This window comes from Geospiza fortis, unplaced genomic scaffold (assembly GCF_000277835.1).
Source record: "Geospiza fortis unplaced genomic scaffold, GeoFor_1.0 scaffold54, whole genome shotgun sequence".
In the NCBI taxonomy this organism is placed as follows: Eukaryota; Metazoa; Chordata; class Aves; order Passeriformes; family Thraupidae; genus Geospiza; species Geospiza fortis.
The window spans coordinates 171,398-191,406 of NW_005054301.1; the positions used below are offsets into that span (position 1 = coordinate 171,398).

General features: G+C 38.6%; 1 protein-coding gene across 1 annotated transcript in view; it reads right to left on the reverse strand.

Moving 5' to 3' along the window:
• Window positions 1-3,186: 3,186 nt before the first annotated feature.
• TDP1 (tyrosyl-DNA phosphodiesterase 1) overlaps window positions 3,187-20,009 on the reverse strand; it is a 37,212-nt gene continuing 20,389 nt past the window's right edge. The window contains exons 12-15 of the mRNA XM_031065269.1: window positions 18,686-18,793; window positions 17,068-17,170; window positions 7,761-7,875; window positions 3,187-3,659 (exon numbers count right to left, since the gene is read on the reverse strand). Of these exons, the coding sequence (XP_030921129.1) occupies window positions 3,586-3,659; window positions 7,761-7,875; window positions 17,068-17,170; window positions 18,686-18,793 (400 nt within the window). The 3' untranslated portion in view covers window positions 3,187-3,585. The remainder of the gene's footprint in view (window positions 3,660-7,760; window positions 7,876-17,067; window positions 17,171-18,685; window positions 18,794-20,009) is intronic.

The window sequence follows — 20,009 nt, forward strand, 5'->3', positions numbered from 1 at the left end:
CTCCAGCCCTCAGAGGGGCGGGGGCCGCCCCCCTTCCCGCCCTCAGGTACCCGGCCCGAGCTGTGGGGCCGAGGAGTGCCCGAGGCAACCGGGCACGAAACCCGTCAGTCGGTGATATCCCCTCCCATCAAAGCCATAAAAATTAGCGCCCTTTGCCAAAAGAGGATACCTCGTTGTCTACAGGTCTGGTTACCCACTGCCTTCCCGACAAGGTGTTACATCTCTGTCCGCCAGCGCATGGTAGTCGAAGGGAAATTGTTTAGGGAAGACAGAAGCAGCCTTTCCAGCTGCTATGTGGTTTTAAAATTAGTTATTTGCAGGTTCAAAGAGCAGAGCTGTCGATCCAAATCTGCTGGAAATATCATTCTCACTATAAGAAGAAAAAGCTAAACTCAGCAATATCTGGTAGTTGCTACAGTGCTGAATTCTACTTTTAAATAATTGGGGCTGGAATTCAGCTGTGCTAAACGTAATAGTGTACAAGCACATTCTTTCCAGGGAAGGACAACCTACATATATTTTTTCAGAAAGCAGGTTAATGAACTATAATATCCACTCATCCACTTCCCTTCCCTTCCCGTCCCCCCCCCATTTTCTAACAATTGTGTTCTAATAATTGTGCAGTCAAAATGCAATGGGAGTGAACACTACGATCTTAAGAAATCTCCCTTAATGGCAGATAATTGTACACCCCATATAAGAGGCATTGATTGTCTCACAGCCTGAGGTATTTGAGTATTGGTCTGAGCCCTAAGGGTGCATTGTGGGCAGTTCCAATGCCAGTGTTTGAGAGGATCACCACCTGTGTGACAACTGCTAGAGCAGCAGGCACAGGGAAAATGAATCCTTATGTTGCACAGTAAACCAGCAGCCAGGGATAAATGCGAGTTGTGTTTAATTTTTTCCTATTTGTTGTTATTCATAGGTGATACATCATGCTGCACGTTTTTATTCCCTCTTAATTACTCTTTAGCATAGACTTTAGCATGGAAATTAAAATTAGCAGCAACACTGGAAGACATTAAATAGCCAAAAATAGGAAGATGAGATGCCAGCCAAACTAACCAGACTGTGCTAAGTGCTAACTGTAACAACATGCTTCCATAAAAAAATGCTGCTGTATCTTTAAAATTATTGGCAGTTCCTATTAGAAGAAAAAACCAAAACCCACCTATACTTCCCGCTTTGCCAGTCAGAAGGAAGACAGAACTCAGCCATTGCATGCTCAACCAGCAAAGGCAGCAGAACTGAGTGAGCACCCTCTGCCCACGCCAATGGCTCCATCCATCAAACCTGTTCAAGGGTGCCTTGGATTAGCACAGTGGGAAAAAGAGCCTTTAGCTACTTGCAACCATCAATGCGATTTTTTTTGCCCAAAGGAATATGAACAACAATAACACTATTCAAAGGAATATCCAAGGCAAATTATTCAAGGTTATTGAGTTCCTCCTTATTTATATATTTGGTTAGTGTGGAATGTCATTTTTGTGTTTGTCTTGGGCACAGAGATAGATATTGCATTAAAGAAGGTAAGATCGTCTGGCATAGTTTTGAAAGACACATGTACCACTATCATTGATCATCAAAAATTGCAAATTCCCTTTATTTGTCAACTTTGATCTTGGCAGTGATTTAATCATCTCTTGAGAAGGTGGCTTTGTAAGGATATACTTCCTATTAAAGGATAGAACAAGAGCAAGTTGATATTGACCAGAACCTTGAAAAAGAAAATGAGACTGTGGCTTATTCTAAAGAATACTTTATTGTAAAACAGGTCACCATTCCCACTGCTCTTGGGTAAACAGCTGGAAAAACTGGAGTGTGTGGAGAGCAGGAACAGTGTAATCAGTCAGCCATCCATAACATTTAAGCAAGGTGGAATACAGAAATGCAGTGTGTTCACTGGCATAAGAAAAATAAAAAGTAACTTTTAGTTTCAGGTAAAAAAAAAAAAAAGTAAGTAGTTAAGCATGTTGCTGGCATTTAAATTAACCCCAAATCAAAGTGAATATCTTGCAAGCCTGAGCCCTGAATGCAATGCCACTACCCTCAGTACAGTCACTTGGCATCACTATTAGGAAACATGTCTATCAGGTGTTTTCCCTACCCCTCAGCAGCACGAGCACGCAGAGCCCTAGTGTCTGTGTATGCAGGCATTTGGGGATAACATATGGTGGTGGTAAGGCCTAGCACAATTGTAAAATAATAGGAAAGAAAAATCAATACATTTACCAATTCTGTTGATAATATTGACTGGCAGCCCTGTAATTAAGAAAGCTAACAGTCACTGAGTACCCCAAAAATGATTACTAGAGTAAGTGTCTGGTCAGAGTAGAATTATTATTAATGCATCATCAAATTACTTGGAAGACTCATGCAGATGTTTAGTTACTCTCATTGACAGTGTCAGTACTTTTTAATTAGAGGTCTCCTTTAGACCTGATTAGCTGGTACACTTAACCAAAACTCACTGATTTTCTTTGGTGAAGCTATGGAATGGCTGCAATGTACTCCTGAGCCAACTTTATGCCCAATGAAATATCCTGACAGAGAAGCAAATAAACCAGTCCTCCATTACTTTTGATACGGAACAAAAATTCTTCAGGAACATAATTCAGGAACATCATAACCCTGACACTAACAAACTAATTTGAACAATGCCTGACAACCCTCAGTGAAGGATTTTCCCCTAATATCCAATTTAAACTTTGCCTGGTGAAACTTCAGGCTCCTCTTGTCCCCTCACTTGTTAATCTGGGAGAAGAGGCTGATTCCCAGCTGGCTACAACCTCCTTGCAGGTAACTGTAGAGAGCAGTAACATCCCTGAGATTCCTTTTCTCCATGTTAAACATTCCCAGCTCCTCCAGCTAGTCCTTGAAAGACTTGTCCTTCAGACCTTCCAACCGGCTCCACTGGCCTTCTCTGGACATGTTCCAGCCCCTCAAAGTCTTTCTTGTCATGAGGGGCCCAAAACTGGACACAGCACTCGAGGTGTGGCCTCAAAAGTGCTGAGCATGGGGGGACAATCACTGCCCTGGTCCTGCTGGCCACGCTATTTTTGATACAAGCAATGTGTTCTATTAATGGGATGCTGTCAATTTTATAAAATACCTGGAGTACACTTGCAAGATACAAGTTCCAACCCCATCTGAAATGTACACATTTAGAAGACAGAACAAAGGATATATGAACAAGATTGCCTTTATTTTAATTTGAATTTTACATATAATAACTTTTATTCCAGCTACTGGGGTCAACTGACAGTCTCACAGAATGTAATTTTTAAATTAATTACAGCTATAAATGCAGAGAAATTCTCTGAGAACAGTTTTTATCTTAAAAACCATATTAGGAACCACAGTAAAGAAAAAGCATATAAAAAGGTATTCAAAAAAGCAGGTTCACTTCTAACAATATGGTTACAGATTCTCCAAGAATCTCTCCCTTATTAACATTTTAATGTTTCAACTACAAATTAGCCATTATAGCAGACATTATAGCTTACAGAACAGAAACAAGCAGTTTTTGCAAGTGGCATGGCAGGCTCAGTGTCAGCAAGTGGAACATCAGAGTACTGGAAACACTTATGATGGAACCCACATATTTCCATGTGTATCAGGGGCATCAGTGTAAGGAATATTCCAAATCCACGGTTGATCTGTAAACCAAAACAGAAACATACTCATGACAAATTGATTTATCAAATGTAAAATTTGGTTCTCTTCCTCTTTTCCCTTTGGAGGGAAGAGGAAGGTCCAAATTCTCACTGATTTTCAATTAACATCATGTGCAATTTCAGTTTAGTGGACATTTTTTTCTTTTTTTAAACTGTAAGATAGTTTTCAAAAGGCTTTGCTTTCCCCCCAGATATTATTTTAAATATAGTTATAGCCCAACATGCTCACCAGCTGTATAAGAATTATATTTCAGATAATATACAAGTACAGTAATGCAGCCAAATTTGGTATGGCCTAGTGCCAGCAAGTTTTTTGCTGCATCTCTCTGAACCAAATGTAATTATAAATCAGCACTGTAACATATATTAATATTTTTCACAGGGACAGCAGGCATTCAGTACCTAAGAATGACACTGCCTGACCTCTGAAAAGTTAACACTTATCCCTCACTTCTTCAAACATTACACTTTCAGATGAGCAACATAAAATTTGCTCAAGGTAGCTATTATTGGTTTGCACCACACAGTTCCCTCCCACTTCTCAGAATACAGAAGCTCTTTCCATTCTTGGGAAAGAGAAAAGGCAACACACCAGAAGTTAACTGCTAGCTCTGCAACCTGCTCTGTGCTCTTCCTCCTACCATACATGTGGCAGAAATGCAGCTGTTCTATGAATCCAAGGTATTATTCTACTCCTTGCAGGCTACTCCTACTGAAGTAGAGAAAAATCCTTTAACCCTTTTTTCAGTGAGTTTTGTCAATTAAGAAATTTATGTAAATCTAGCCTGCTGCTTCTTCTCCATGTACAAAATGAGCCCTGAAGGAATACAGTGACAATATTAATCTGTAATATGCATAGATTGTACCAAGGATGTCAGGAATAGCTCCTGATTGAGATTACTTTTATCCAATTTTAAATTTACAGGATCCAATGACAACTCTGACAATATAGGAAGTGAGAATTACTGTAGCAAGGAAAGGAGAGTAAGAAAGTGACAAAACCAGTAATGAAGGGTTATATAAAGTACACAAGGGCACATTGTGACAAGTACCATGGCAATTAAACATGGGGCAGAGGGACCACTGCTACTAAGTACTCATTATTACTTGCCACAGGAGTGTCCTTAATTCTCATACTGTAGTTCTGTATGTTGCAGTAAAACATATCCCAGGTATGCAAATGTTTTCATACATGTCTATTTACCGCAGGAAGAGAGCAGTAGGGTAGTTGGTTGGTTTTTTGTTACAGTGGACAGGTGATTTCAAAGCATATAAAAATCAAAGGCATCAGAAACCAGAAGAAACTATAGCACTTAAGTCACAGTGCACTGCCAAGAAAGCTCTCTAGGTTTCTGGCTCAACTGCAGGATACCTAGACTTTGAGTCATCTCTTAAAAAGAAAAAAAAGTAGCACCATTATTTCCCTAAGCATGTTTTATCAGTCTCCTGTTGGAGAGCCATGTATACCTTTTGTATTTTAGATGAATACCTTACCAGATAGTAAACATTAACAGTTAAAAAAATGGGTACAGAATAAAGCAAAGGTTGGGAAAAGCATTGAGGATTTCAAACATACATTCAGATTTGAACACTGACCTCTATATATGACATCAGAATAAATCCAGTCCTACTCAAGCACTGGAATCTGTCACTCAAGAGTACATTATGCAGCTTAGACCTATCCATCTTCCCTACTTTCCTACCATCTGGCAGTGACTCTGCTTAATTCAGCAAAACATGCAGGCAGAGAAAAACTTCAGATGTACAGAAATAACTCCAGTCACCTCCTTAAAGCATGCTGAGAGGTCTCAATCCCTAATTTAGCTCTTTCCAATTGAAGCGATCTAAATAATATTTGCTCAAGGTAGCTATTATTGTACTTGGAACTTTGTTCTGTTAATGGGATGCTGTTGATTTTATGAAACAGCTGACAGTATTTTAATAAGTCATGTGCAGAACTATGGCTGATACAGATTATAATTCAGTTATTTATAAAATGGCAGGTTCAATTTAAAATTATTCATCACTTTTAAAAGGATCTATAACAGCAAGAGAAAGGCAATGACTGTGCACAAATACTGTATGATGGTAGCTGTTTACTGTTGCACATGAAAATCGCTGCTAAGCTTCTCAAAATTAATTCTTTTGATCTTGGGGAAGGGGGTGGGGGGGAGTGGAAACAAAAGCCCAAAAAATTTTTTAAGTGTCCTTAACATACCTTTCACACATTTCAAGATCAGTGCTTCATTTCTTATACCCCAACTGCACCTCACTGGAGTTAGTGTTATCTACTAAGCTGGTACCACAGCTTCACTCTTGCCTCATTTACAAGCAGCAGAACAGCAGCAGTGGAGTCAGCACTCAGTAAAATAAATGGGGCCATTCCTGTCCCACTGCTACTTAAACATTGTCTGAACGCTCAGGTGGAGCACTGTTTCAGTTATACTCACATTTTTGAACATTCCCTCATAACTGAATAGACTACCACATTTTACTTAAATGTAGAGAGGTGCTGGAGAACAAGACAAGTTCTTTTTGAGTAACACCTGAGTATCACTCAAAGAATCCATGCTGGCAGGCCACGTCAAGCCTTCATGTTCTCAAAAAGATGACAGATGGCAGTAGAGACAAAACTAGGCATACACAGTTGAATAGCAAAGGATAAAACACAAAGAAAGCACCGTTGTGATCCTCTTCCTATGGGTGTCTTTTGCACTGTGAGTGGAGATCTGGATGAGAGAATTCCTAGTTGATTTCTAAACCCAGAGACTGGATTCTTACCTCCACTTAATTTAAAGTGATAGCTTCAAAGTAACAAGTATTCACATATATAGAAAGGTTGCAAATAACCACACTTCAAGTCATTCTACATGGCAAACTCACTCCCTGCTGCATGAATCTGGAAAGTTCTTCCTTAAGCATTTGCAAAGGGTGCACACTGCACTTCGGTCTCTCTTGCCCCCTCCCTCTGGATGAGCATGGCATTTGAAAAAGAACTAATCTTGCTCCTCTCAATGCAAAAATCATACTTAAAGATCTCAAGAAGGAGGAAAGGCAGATGGGGAACAAATGTGGGATCTATATGAATATTCACAAACAAAGTGATGATTTCTGAATGCCAGGACAATGACCACTTGTTTGGGAAAAAAAAAAAAGAGAAAAAAGCACCACGCAGTACTGCAGCTTTAAACACAGGATTTGCTTTGTTTCTCAACAAAGTGCTGATGTGATGATGAAAAAAAAAGTATTTTGCACTTTTCTGAGACCTCCCCCAAATTGTTGTTAAAAAACCTTGATATAGTTATGGATTAGAAGTTTCAAGTTCCCTCCACACAACAGATGATTTCCTCAGTCAGTAAACCATGTAATATCTAAATCACAAACAAAGTGAAACTCCTTGACTACAGTGAGCAACTTGTATTGGCAAGAGAGATAATAGCTATACTGCAACTGAGATGTGATGATGAGAGCTCAATCAGAAAATGTTATACAACAAAAATGTTATACAACAAAATCTCAGTACTCATTTAAAAGATTCTACAAGAAAACAAAAATCTGAGTACTATTAAAGACACAAAGAAATTTTACTTATAACGCTATCTTGCTAAGTAAGATAGGCTATTGTGTGCATGATTCCCAAATACCAGATTGGATACTTTTCAGCTTCCCTTCCAAGGAACTCTCAAATCATACTGCTGGTTTCATTTATCTTAGTATCATTGATACATTGAGCTTTGCAATAGTCTTTTTTATTATGACAGTCTGAATCTGTTGGTTAACTACAGAGGCCTTCAGGAGATCGATGTATCTGTATGTTTTATTTATCTAGATATTGAGTAGTACTGTCACCTACCAGATTTTTTTAAAATTCTTTAAATGTTTTGCCCTAAAGACACATCTGCTGACCACAAATGGCCTTCTGCTGTTCAGCTGACTATTGGAGGTAATCAACTGCAATTGCTCAAAGCACCAATGTGAAAAGAGTTAATAATGTACATGTTGCACACAACAAATGTTATCTGCTAAAAATTAATGAGGTCATGCAGAATACAAGCCTACTTTTCCTTTGAAGTCACACCTTACCTTTGCTTCCATACTGTTCTGGTGGGAGGTCATAAGGTACAGGAAAATATGTTGCTGAATCTTTCCTTTCTGGAAGCTTTTCCCTTCCTACATGAAAGTAACCCTTGTCCAATCCCTATGAAATAATGGAAAAACACAGAAGAAAAGATTCATTAGTTTCTGGGGGAAAAGACAAACTTAATCTACAATAGATGCTTTCTCAGCGAGCTATTTTAATGAACAAAACTTTCTGCCTCCTTTACTGAGATTGGATACTTCATGAAGCACCATCGTGTCTTAAAAACTCAGCTTCTCTTACTTCTACTATTTCAGCTCTTCTCTTTTTACTACATCCATTGGCTTGGCCATCTGGGTCCATATTGGAGATATTCTGCCTTTTCAGACCCCTACGCATGCACAAATTTATTTCTATATTCACTAGGTGAAGTCCTTCAGTGTTTAATATTTAACTGAAGTGAAAAGCTTCTAAAATTTCTCTTTGCTGCTTAGTTTCATTCTGACCACATTAACTGGATGCTCAGTATGTTTCATGGACTAAACTAGAAATCACTATGTGTTATAGAAGCAAGTCTTCAAATCTGTGCTTTTCAGATATGATGGGCAACATCACCCACGGACACAAAAAAATTTAGTGAAGATTTGAAACTGCTTGCACAAAATCTTCAAAGACTACACTTATATTAGAATGACAGCATTACTGTCAAACAAGGTTAAGGACTAAAAAAAGAAAAATGCAATACAGTACAAAGGTAGACACATTTAAAGTGATTCGAGTAACTTGGGCAGATGGTATTGCTTAGCTACTTCTCTGGAGAAATTGAATCCCAACTGTAGTGAGTTACACAAAAGCAAAATCTCTTAGTTCTGAGCTTTCAAATAGTTTACTGTCAATCAAGTAGTTTGATTAGAACAGACTAGAAATTTAAAGGCTATCAAGTTTATTTATTTATAAAATATTACTGACAACTATTTTTCTTTCTTGGTTGGAAGGGATCTTCAAAGGTCATCTAGGTCAATTCCTGTAGAGTGGGCAGGGACATCTTCCACTAGTAGAAGGTTGCTCAGAGCCCCATCCAACCTGACCCTGAATGTTCCTAGGGATGGGCTATCTACCATCTCTCAGGGCAACCCGTGCCAATGTTTCACTACCCTCACAGTAAAGAATTTCTTCCTTAGCTCTAGTCTAAATATACCCTCTTCAAGTTTAGAACCACTGCCTCTTGTCCTGTCCCTACAGCTCCTATTAAAAAGTCTGTCCCCACCTTTCTCATAAGCCCCCTTTCAGTAGTAAAAGGCTGCAATAAAGTTTCCTTGGAGCCTTCTCCTCTCCAGGCTGAAGAACCCCAAGCTCTCTGTCTTGCCCCACAGGAGAGGTGCTCCAGCTCTGACCATTTCTGTGTCTCTTCTCTGGACTCAGTCCAACAGGTCCTTCCTGTGCTGGGACCCCAGAGCTGGATGCAGCGGGGGGGGCAGAATCCCCTCCCTCCCCTGCTGCCCACGCTGCTCTGGATGCAGCCCAGGACACAACTGGCTCTCTGGGCTGCTCATGTCCAGTTATTAACTTACACTTGATTCAACTTGATACACTGTGGTCTACCAGTCTGAGTTTCACAGCATTACTGTTTTGTGATAGTACAAGCAAGCATCCTAATTACCAAAAAATCCTGTGGTATTCAAACACACACTGTCTGAATGGAGAGTCCCAGCTATACACAATACTGCAAGTCTTTATTCACTGGAGTTTTACACCCATCAATGTCATCATTTTAAGTTGGAGACAGCAACATCCACATATGACCGCACAAAGCATGGGAATCAATGCAGCCTTGTGCCTTTTTCTTTAATATTCAAGAAGAATATTAAAAACGGAGAGCTGTCAAAGACAATGTCAGACAGCAGTTCTAGCAAGTCAGTTCAAGAATCTCCTTTAGAATATAGATGCATCTTTTGTCTCATGACCCAAAGTAAGAACAAACTATAGGTTATGATGTAAGAAACATTATATATTATTTCAAGGACTAGGAAAAAGCCACTGCCCTTTAAATGAAAGAACAGAGGAAACAAACAAGGTCCATGCTAAAGGACTGCGTGAAAGAAAATCCAGTTTGAACTTCCCTTTCTTACATCATTTCAGTCAGATATTTTGATAAATCTGCATTGAAACCAGGCAACAGCCTTTTGTGGAACTTAGCCTTGAGGTAACAAGTAATATGTTCAAAACAGACCAATGTAAATATGCAAGATTGTTTTTAAAAGCTCATAAACATCTAAGGGTTTGAAAATGACTAGAAAAAATTCATAATTACTTATACAAAATGCAGTCAAGTTGTATAGCCTTACTTCCAATGAATTTGAATCACTCAGGGATTGGTAGAAATGTCATGTAAAAATGCAAAAACCATACTTCTGTTTGTAGTTGAAAGAACATGAAATATGTCAGGGATTCTATAGCTCACAAACAACAGGAACTGTGTAAGTGGTGGTGGTGCAGAAAGATGTTTTTTCATAACTCACAGCAGCCAGGTTGCACTTGGTGGGAGGGTCTGGGTGGTGTGTATTCCTAGATACTACTCACAAGATGGCATTTAAATTGTCAGCATGTACGTGACATGAGGTCTGACTGCCCAGACATCCCATGAGCTTCTCTGGTCTTCTACATCACCTATGGAAGACACGTGGAACAGCAGGGAAGGTTCCTCTGCCATATTGTGAGATGGTTTTATGCTACAACAAACTTCACGTGCCTGATCAACAGCACCACAAAGCTGCTGCCTGGCACCATTGGAGTTGGACATTTGTGAAACCCTTACTATCACAAAGCACAGTGTAAAACACAACTTACTTCAGCCTCTACCTACAAAGTAAGGACATTTTTCATCTGTTTTTTTTTTCCTCCCTGTTATCCATTGTTTTCTTCAACCTAGCAGTATTTTTGTTTCTGCTTAATTTCTTCTACACTCCATGACCTGTTATTGCTTCAGCGTTTTTCTTTTCAGGCATTTTGCTTCCTTCTCTTGTTCTACAACTTTGGTTTTATCTGTCTTGCTCTTCCTCAGTACTCAGCAATTATATTTCCCTTTCCTCTAAAAGACTCTGATGCTGTCCTCCAATGCTGCTTGATTCAGCTCATCCCAAAACTGTTTTGTCGGACAGAATTTAACCTATAGAGACATTCCATTCAGGAAATATTTATCTAAAAAAAGACATTTGGTTTTCCTCAAAACACACTGGAGTAAGTGTCTAGTTTGTGGAATACATTCTTTAACAAGGCTCTCTGAGGAGATTCACATGCTTTTAAAAATAACTCGTGTGTCTATCTTCACACAGAAATTGAAGTAAGTCACACTTTGTCTGTTTTGAGCATTTCCTGAATGTTGACAGCTCTCACTGCTGTTTCCAAAAGACAAACCAGCAGGATCTTGCATAAAATAATTTTGTCTGACTTATAAATTTTCCTCAGCCATATTCTATTCTTTCAGAATTTTTCCCTCAGCAGCTTTATTTTGCTCTTTGACTGCTGCTTACAGCAATACATTCTGAAATGCTGATAAATACACATCTCAATTGGGAAAGAATTTTTTTTGTACTTTTAAAACTTTAAGTGCTGATAGGGCTTCTATTAGTGCATTAGCATCATACTTTGAAAAAGCAGACACTGGAAAAAATGGGAAAAGGAAGTTTAACAGTTGTTAACATAGTGCCTTACAGTTTCTGAGTGGTTTTTTGGGGTTTTTTTTGCCCCAAACACAAAGCAGACTGCAGGCTATAAAAAAAGAGATCACAAGATAAAGGTAAGAATTGCTAGCCCTACTGAAGTGGGAATTAAGACTGATACCATTACAGAATTTTGATCCTACTGAAATAATTTTTAACAGGAGACAACTGATTATCCCACTGGATGATTATGGGATTGATGTTTCCAATGCCACTAACAGAAAAATAGTCCTCTTTGGCAAAACTATTAAAAAACTTGCTGGTTCCAGCAACAAGCAACTAAGGATGCACACAAACTTTACAGGGGCCACGTTCATCTGGCCAGCAGAATACACAGCAAAATCCTTCCTCAACACTGGGCACAAGTATTCCAAAGAGAGATTTATCCAACTATACCAGAAGATTTTTTTTTAATAGGAAGCCAACAGTAAGAAACACAAGTATCTAAACCTGAAGGTTCTTGGTTTGGAAATAATGTGTCTGGGTGTCTTTAACACTGGAATTTGAAAACCTTGCGGCAGTTCTGTGAACACTTAAAGCAAGGCTTAGCATCTTGAAGTCCACATACAAAATCTTGGTTTACTAACACTGTATTAGCTTTCCCACTCCATTTCACATGGGATGAAAGACTTCATCTAAAACTAGAGAAACCAAAGAAGAAAGTGGTACTACATTGCCTTGGAAGCTGATGCTACAGTCAAAGAGCTTAACCAGCTTGATTTTGGTTCTGCTCTAAGTTGAGCTATGGCTGAAGGTGCCTGGCTCAGTTATTCAAACACAGCAGAAATTTAAACAGTTCAGTTCTGAAAAATCACATGCTAATGCCTGGCTGATCTCTAATCCAGTTCACACAACCAGACTCAGAGTCAAGTACAAAACAGTACTTCACTCCAGTGAGTATTCAACATCAAATACAGCACTTCAGAATCTGAAATACTGTTAGCTGTCTGAGTTTGATTATCTAGATGCAATTACAGGATTTGACAGCACTAGGTAGGCAATTATGGGTAGGTTTTCAGTTTAATAGCATCTGTTATATTTCTCCAAGCTCGTATTTCTAAAAGCTGACTGAGCCAGTATCATATTCAACAAACCTCTAAAAACATTTTTATTCTATTTTACAAGTCAAGCTCAAAATATCTTAGCATCTTATCAGACACAGAATCTGTGAGGAAGAACCATTTACTTAAAAGCTTTCCATTAGTCACTTCCAAGATTTTTCAGACAAAATAATTACTGGAACACGCTTCCCAGAACGCCATACTTTTTGCTCATTGCATTCTCACTATATGTTTTACCTGTTAAAGATGTACTTTATCTCAGCCTCTGGAAAGGAATCCCCAGCAGCTGAAAGAGCAAGTTGAAAAAGAGAGAGTGTGGATGTAGGAGGTGAGAAATGGAGATGGAAAGGGAAATGTAGTTCAAACACAGGACAATCTTTCTTATAAACATTATTTTTTACTCAATAGAAGCTTGTGATCTAATGCCAGCATCAGCTGATTTTTCCCTAAACACTAAAACTGTAAATGATAACAGCTGCTGCTATATTGGGAACAACCATTTAACATATTTCTGAGAGTCTGTATTAGTACACTAGGCCAAGACCCAACCTCAAAGCATAATTCTGGAAGCATTAAAAAAAAAAAGACAAAAGCTGGCAGTCAGCTGATAGCAAGTGAGGAACGACCTACTTCCAAATTTGTATTCAGCAGAAAATAGAAGGCACAAACTGGAGAGCTAGAGGAGCTCTTAAGATAAGTGACATGAAGTGTGTGCTATGCAAATACACCAGGGTGGCCAAGGAGTCCCAGGTGCTGGATTAAGGCTCCAGTCTCTTCTGGGACATGGGTTCAACTGCCATCACTGCCAGGAATATATTAATGGTTGGATTATATGATCTTAAAGGTCTTTTCCCAGCCTAAGTGATTTCGTGATTCTATGATGCTAAGTCTTAACTTCTATCAGAATACACGTCATGAACTTTGTGATAATGCTGCATGAAATAACCTAAAGAAACAGAACTATCAGAAACCAGCAGCAGTAAATCAGCATTCTGATAGCTAGAGCATGGTGAGTCCCTCAAGGCCTAGGAAAGTCAGTTATGTTTTAAAGCACTTCATGTAGTTTATACTTTGCACTACTTCAGTTGTAAACAAGCATTTCTGTTTCTAAAAGTTTTAGTCTATTCCCAGTTCTCTTGTTATCTTCACTTAAAACTACTCTGCCTCATAGCATTCTAAAATCACAATGAACCAGTGTGACAAGCAGACAAGTTATCAAAGAAGCACTTTTTATGCAGTTAACTGCAGAGCATATGCATAAGAAATTCATAGACTAAGCAGTGCAACTTGAGTATCAGATGACTGCATGTACATAAGCCCGGTATCAGTATTTGTCTGACTACCTCCTTGTTACCAAGAGTCTCTGCAGGCACGCACTTCTCAGTGGATAAAGGAAAGCAGCTGCAGTGTCTCTCCCTCCTTTGCTCCCACATGCATTGTGGGATATCACATACATGTGATAATCAGGTAACTCGTTCTCTTCTGGTTGCCAGTCTTCACAATTAATTATCAATATGTAAGAAACTGGGAGAAGAACTAAGTATTCTCTTCCAAAATATATTCTTGCAAGTTTTAAATGAGTTTCAATTAAGTTGTGCTCTGAGAGGTCTGAAACTCAAACATAAGACTATCTTGGCACACTGACACGTTTTAGTACAGCCATCTAAAAGCTGTAGAAATTATAGAAAGCATAGGAGCTTTCCATAATTCACAAAGACAAGAGAGGTAAGGGCTGTAGAGAGAAAGCATTGTATTCACACCATGGTTAGCTAACCTGTTACACACCACTTTATAAAAATACAGGAGGCCAAACAGACCCAGTGAGGAGAACCCTGAGAACATCATTATGTAACCGTTTTATATCTGGGTCTGTTTCTCTAGAATCGTATTTACATTTTAAGTACAACCTTTGTCCCTCTACTTACCACCCTCCCAACCCAAATGATACAGAGAGAAAAAGAGAAAAGTAAAAGTGATCAAAAAATCTCCTCTCTAGGAACAACTGAGCAGGATAAGAGCTCATAATTCTGGACAAAGATAAAGGTGTCTGGAAAAAGAGGTATGAAAAGGATGATTAGGAGGGATCACATGGTTTTTGCATCTTTCAGTGCAAGAAGAAAAAACCTTCAAATGAGTAACTTTCAGAACTGCCTCATGTGACATTATTACGTTGTGGAACACAGCCAGAGCAGACTGTGACTGCCAAAAGCCTACAGACATTTAAAAGCAGACAAGATGCTCACAGAATAGGCCTCTAAGTCATGAAATATCCAGGGACAAACTACTACATGAATGCCTAGCCATTATACTTTCCCACAAGTGTCTGCTTTTGACCACTGAGTTTTGAGATGTTCCTTTGATATGACAAAATAAAGCCTTCTACTCCCCCAACAACGGCTATTTTGAAGTAACCAGAGTGACAAAAAGGGAAAGATCTGGAAGCTTGGCTCTATCTCATAATGCACATCATGCTTTCTTACCCAGATCCTAGCCATTTATTCCTATTTTCTATCCAAAACTTCATGGACCATCATTCTCCATAAGCTCTGGTTCCAGAACCAGGCTGAAAGAAAGGTACCTCAATATGATTTCCACACTCACCTTTCTGCCCCTTGAATTTGTCCTTCCTACTTCTTCCTTCCATTATCCCTTACCGGATCATGTTGAGCTGGTTCACGGAATGACTTTGGAAACCTGTCCTGTTTTGTTTTGGTCAGTCTGAGCTGGTTTAAGGGGTAAGGAATGCACTCAGCACTGACGCCAGTACAACTAAGGGAATGAAGACAGCCAGAAAGTTGTGGTCAATGGTTCTGTATCCAGGTGGAGGCTGGTGATAAGTGATGTCCCTCCGTGCTGTCTTGGGACTGGTGCTCTTCAGCACCTCCACCAGTAACTCACACAGCAGGACTGAGTGCTCCCTCAGCAAGCTTGTCTTGACACCAAGCTGAGTGGTGCAGCTGACACACTTGAAAGATGGAATGCCATCCACAGGAAGCTGGACAAGCTCAAATGGGCCCACAAGAACCTCATTAGCTTCAACAAAACCAAGAGCAAGGTGCTGTACCTGGGTCAGGGCAACCCCAGACAGGAGCACAGACTGAGAGCAGCCCTGTGGAGCAGGACTTGGGGTACAGGCCAGACATGACCTGGCAATATGCACTTCCATATTTACTAGGCACAAATATACCAGTACCATAAATTCTTTGCCTGGCAACACCCAGAGATAGCCAACTGGAAGTTGGAGTACCCAACTTCCAAGAACATTATTTATCCCTTTCAGGTCAGTTGCTGTTAAAAAATTTTGCACAGCTTTGTTTGCCCAGTGCTTCATCATTCTGTTATTAACAGTTGTTTACACAAATGGTGTTTCCTTTTTTAGAGCTCATTAATATAAAAAATGATGCTTCCTACTATATGAAGTTGTAGGATTTTTCTTGTTTCACTCTCTGATAAATATATTTTCTTCCCATAAACCATGCTGGAGAAAAACATCTCTAAGGTTCATATCAGAGACCTCGCTACTATGCAAACTCATTATAAATGTCAAGACTGAGATACAGGAATTCTTTAGCTGTACTCAGAAACCATCAATCTTAATATGCAATCCCAGGAGACTACAATTATCCAGTTAGGGTAGGCAAACATTTTTACAATGCCATAATATTAGTAAATATTCATTTGGGATTACATTACTAATGAGTAGAAATGACAGAACATTATGTGATCATCTGTGAACATTATCTAGGAAATAAATACTCTTTATCAGCAAAATATTTCTAAGGACTTTTAGCATACAAATACTTTTTCAGAGAAAATTGCAGTGGTCTTCCCTGGAAAAAAGAAATTTCACACAGGAAGAAGTTTGAACGGTTTGTGATCATAGACTAACTGCTGTTGAGAACATTTTGGTACTGTCAGCTCATCAGAGAGAAGGAGGAATCAGCCAGATCTTGCATCTCCCTCCATCAGGTAATAGACAAAACCCAACCTAAACAAAGAAGGGAAGCTTTTTTCTTAAATACAATGTACAATTAAGGACTTTCTAGCACAGGATTTCATAGAGGGCTAAAAACCAGCAAGGGTAGATCTATAAGGAACTTGATATTAAGAGAGAGTCATGTGACTGCAAATGCATTTCAGAGAATGAGCAAGAACAGCGACTGGTGCAAGATTAGGAAACATTTCTCAAGTTACAACACACGCACCTTATTTCCATGAGAATATGCACTCACAGCCCAGTTTTAAAAAGCACAAGAGATTTGATCATCCTTTCCAGTAACATTTAGGTATATGTTACAATTTCAAAATATTACTGCCTGTGAGTAAGAGGAAAAAGTCACAGCAATACCAAATCCATACCTGCTGTGTTAGAAAACAAGACTCCATCAATACCTCATAAATTCAATTTCCTCTTAACTTTTTTATCTGGCAATACAGAATCTACTGATCAGATTATTCAGTTACACTTGTATTCATAAATATTTGCAGATTTTCATCATATCCCAGGATTTGTGCTTGAACTATGGACTTACAAATGCTGAAGGCAGGAAAAGAACTCCAAGTTCATAAGAACGGATCATCAGTTGGCTGCCATTTTTCTCCAGAGCTCCCCAGGCTGCTTTAGATAGATTGGCACTGTGAAGAGAAACAAAGCACTTTAGTGAGGCACAATCTTCAATGCAGAAGACGTTTAAATAACATAGCCTAGCAATGTCCTTCTTGCAGGAGAACTTAAATTCAATCAGAAGAGTCTTCCCACAAAAAGTGACTTGGTTGTTATTGCTTGTTGTTATTTTTACAGCACAGTGGGAGCAACAGAGACAATATGTAGAAAGGCATTCATACAACACGTGTGGATAATTATACAATCCTCTTTTTGTCACACAGATCTACAAATGCAGCCTTTTGAATGTTCTCTGCACATTTCAGAAAGGAATTTAGTACTGGTAAATAGCTTCAATTTGATGACTTAAGAAGATTAAAGGCTAGCTCAGTTAGGACTAGTTACAATACATTCAGTACAGAGTGGGTTTGCATTTTACATTTAGAGTGTTAAACAGTATCTTTTGCTCTTGGCATTTTGTTCTTGGAACTATTTATGATAACAAATACTTATCAAAAAGGTTTTGTTTCAATTTGCTACTCAGCACCATGCTGTATTTAATCTTTCATCAGTATCTGCTACAAAATAGATCAATTTGGGAATCAAAAATATATGCAATTCTGTTGTCAAAACTTACTTCTACATCAAAATACAAAATTTAAACCCTATGATTCAACTGAGAGATATACTGGAAACTGTTTGGTAACAGCAAATGGTGGAGCGGAAGAAACATGAGAAGAATATAAAGCAACAATGAATTTCTGTATTAGGTGGAGTGAGCATCACATTTAAATGACTCAAAACCTTTTAAAAAGCATACTAATCATTACCACTATTGCAAGCAACAGCTATCAAGGAGTGATGAAATTTAAAGAGATCAAATATAAAGAGAAAAAAAAATTAAAGTAACTGAGCATTTAAGAGTAAGGCCAGATCATAATCTGTAGAATATAGGGTTGCATAAAAACAGAAACATATTTGTATTTTTTGTTTAGAACAAGTCATTCTGCCTTCAAGTCAAGAAATTCTTGCTTCCTCTTACGGCTTTTTTAACAAATAAACAACAGAAATATAAAGCTTGTACTTCAAGGCAGACTGCTAAGCAACTCAATCTGACAAAAGATCAGATTCCAAATTCTATGTATCTGTATGTTTTATTACAGTAGGGCAGCCCAAGTACAACTTGAGCTAACCCAAACTCTACCTGTTTTGTAGAAACCAACACATTCATCCTATAGCACGCCATATCTTAAAGAAACTTAGCCCAAATTTAAAAATATTTATCATTTTAGTTGGTGTTGAACCTCAAAACTGGCAGTCGCAACTCAGACGAGATTTTAGTGTGATTATCAACTGTTTCTGACATAATCATTTCAATATGCAGCCTCAAATGGGGCAATGCAATGGAGAAACATTAAATATGGACAAAAATTCATATCACTAATTGAAGAACTATGTAGGTTATGAAAGTAACTTGGGCCTGCAGCTGACAAAAAAACCCCATATATAAAGTTCTTAAGTGAGAGCTGTAGTGGTTAGATGTTTACCTTGTTACCAAGAACCAAGCAATCTTCTGGAAGTCAGGAGAGAGTCTCATGTAAGTCTTAATGTGAGGTATGGCATGAGTTCGACCCGTGACTTCTGCTGACCATTTGCTAGAAAAGCAAAAGGCATTCTTTTCATATATGGTTTTATTTTGAGGGCTAAAAAATACCATACGACAGCACCATGATTTCAGGAACACTATTTATACTTGTCACACTCAATACTTATTTCTCCTGGAGAAAACCTTAAAATACTACATTTAACTGAACTGTTAACAACTCTACTAGAAGTCAGAAGGGCAAGGGTTTTTTTCCTTACAACCAGCCCAGATATTCTCCTCAGTGTGTCAGGTTCTCCTAACAAGTTTTTTCCATTTCTCTGTTCCAGATAGCACTCAAGGAACTAAGTCTAAACTTCTGGACAATACATGCTCTTTGAAGACTATCAACGGTTATGACTTCAAGCAACTGAGTTTGGCACCAAACTAAACCCCACAGAATTCTGAGTTTACTACAATTTATTACCCATGACATAAAGGCAGGGAGCAACTGGTAGATTGTTGCTGCTACTCTTCCTCTTCCCCCTTCTGTGCCTCTAAGCCACTGAGAAATTTGAGGGTTTAAGAGAATAGAGGTCATATCTATGTGCATATAAAAAAACTAGATTAAAATAACAAGCCATTGCTGGATTGATTCAGCATCAATGTTACAGAACTAAAGTGAAAGCAAGCAGTAAATATATGTGCAAAACTGAAAGTATGTAGCCACAGCATTAAGAAGCACTTTATGTTCACAGCTGTTAGTCCTCACCCAAATTCAGGAAGAAAGGTTCTTAATACAGCTTCTTCACCCAGAGACATGTCTTTCCACAGATTTGAAGGAAGACTCTGGTTTCAGTTGTAACAATCCTGCTTCCCTAACTTACCATTCTATTCTAATATGCAAATAAAAAAGAATCAATTTACTCTGAAAAACTTAAGTGCACTATGTTCCTCTAAAAGCCCAAGCAGACTGACTTGGAAGGGCTGGAATTATTTACCTAGGCTGACTTTCAGGACTAACACTTACATACAGAGCACTTAATTTTAAGAGGCTTTGTATTTCATGGGTGAAAACCTAGTTACTTTAACAACTCTATCTCCCCTGATCAAGGAAAAAAAAACCTCTGAGAACTGGTCCTGTATTCTTAAAGGGTAAGAGCTGAAATGTTCTGCACATTTGATGCAAACTAGACTTTATGTTTTGATGCAAGCCACATCAAAGTATCTTTCTGTAGGACAGATGAAGACATATATGATACAGAATTAGCTGACTAAACTTGTCTTTC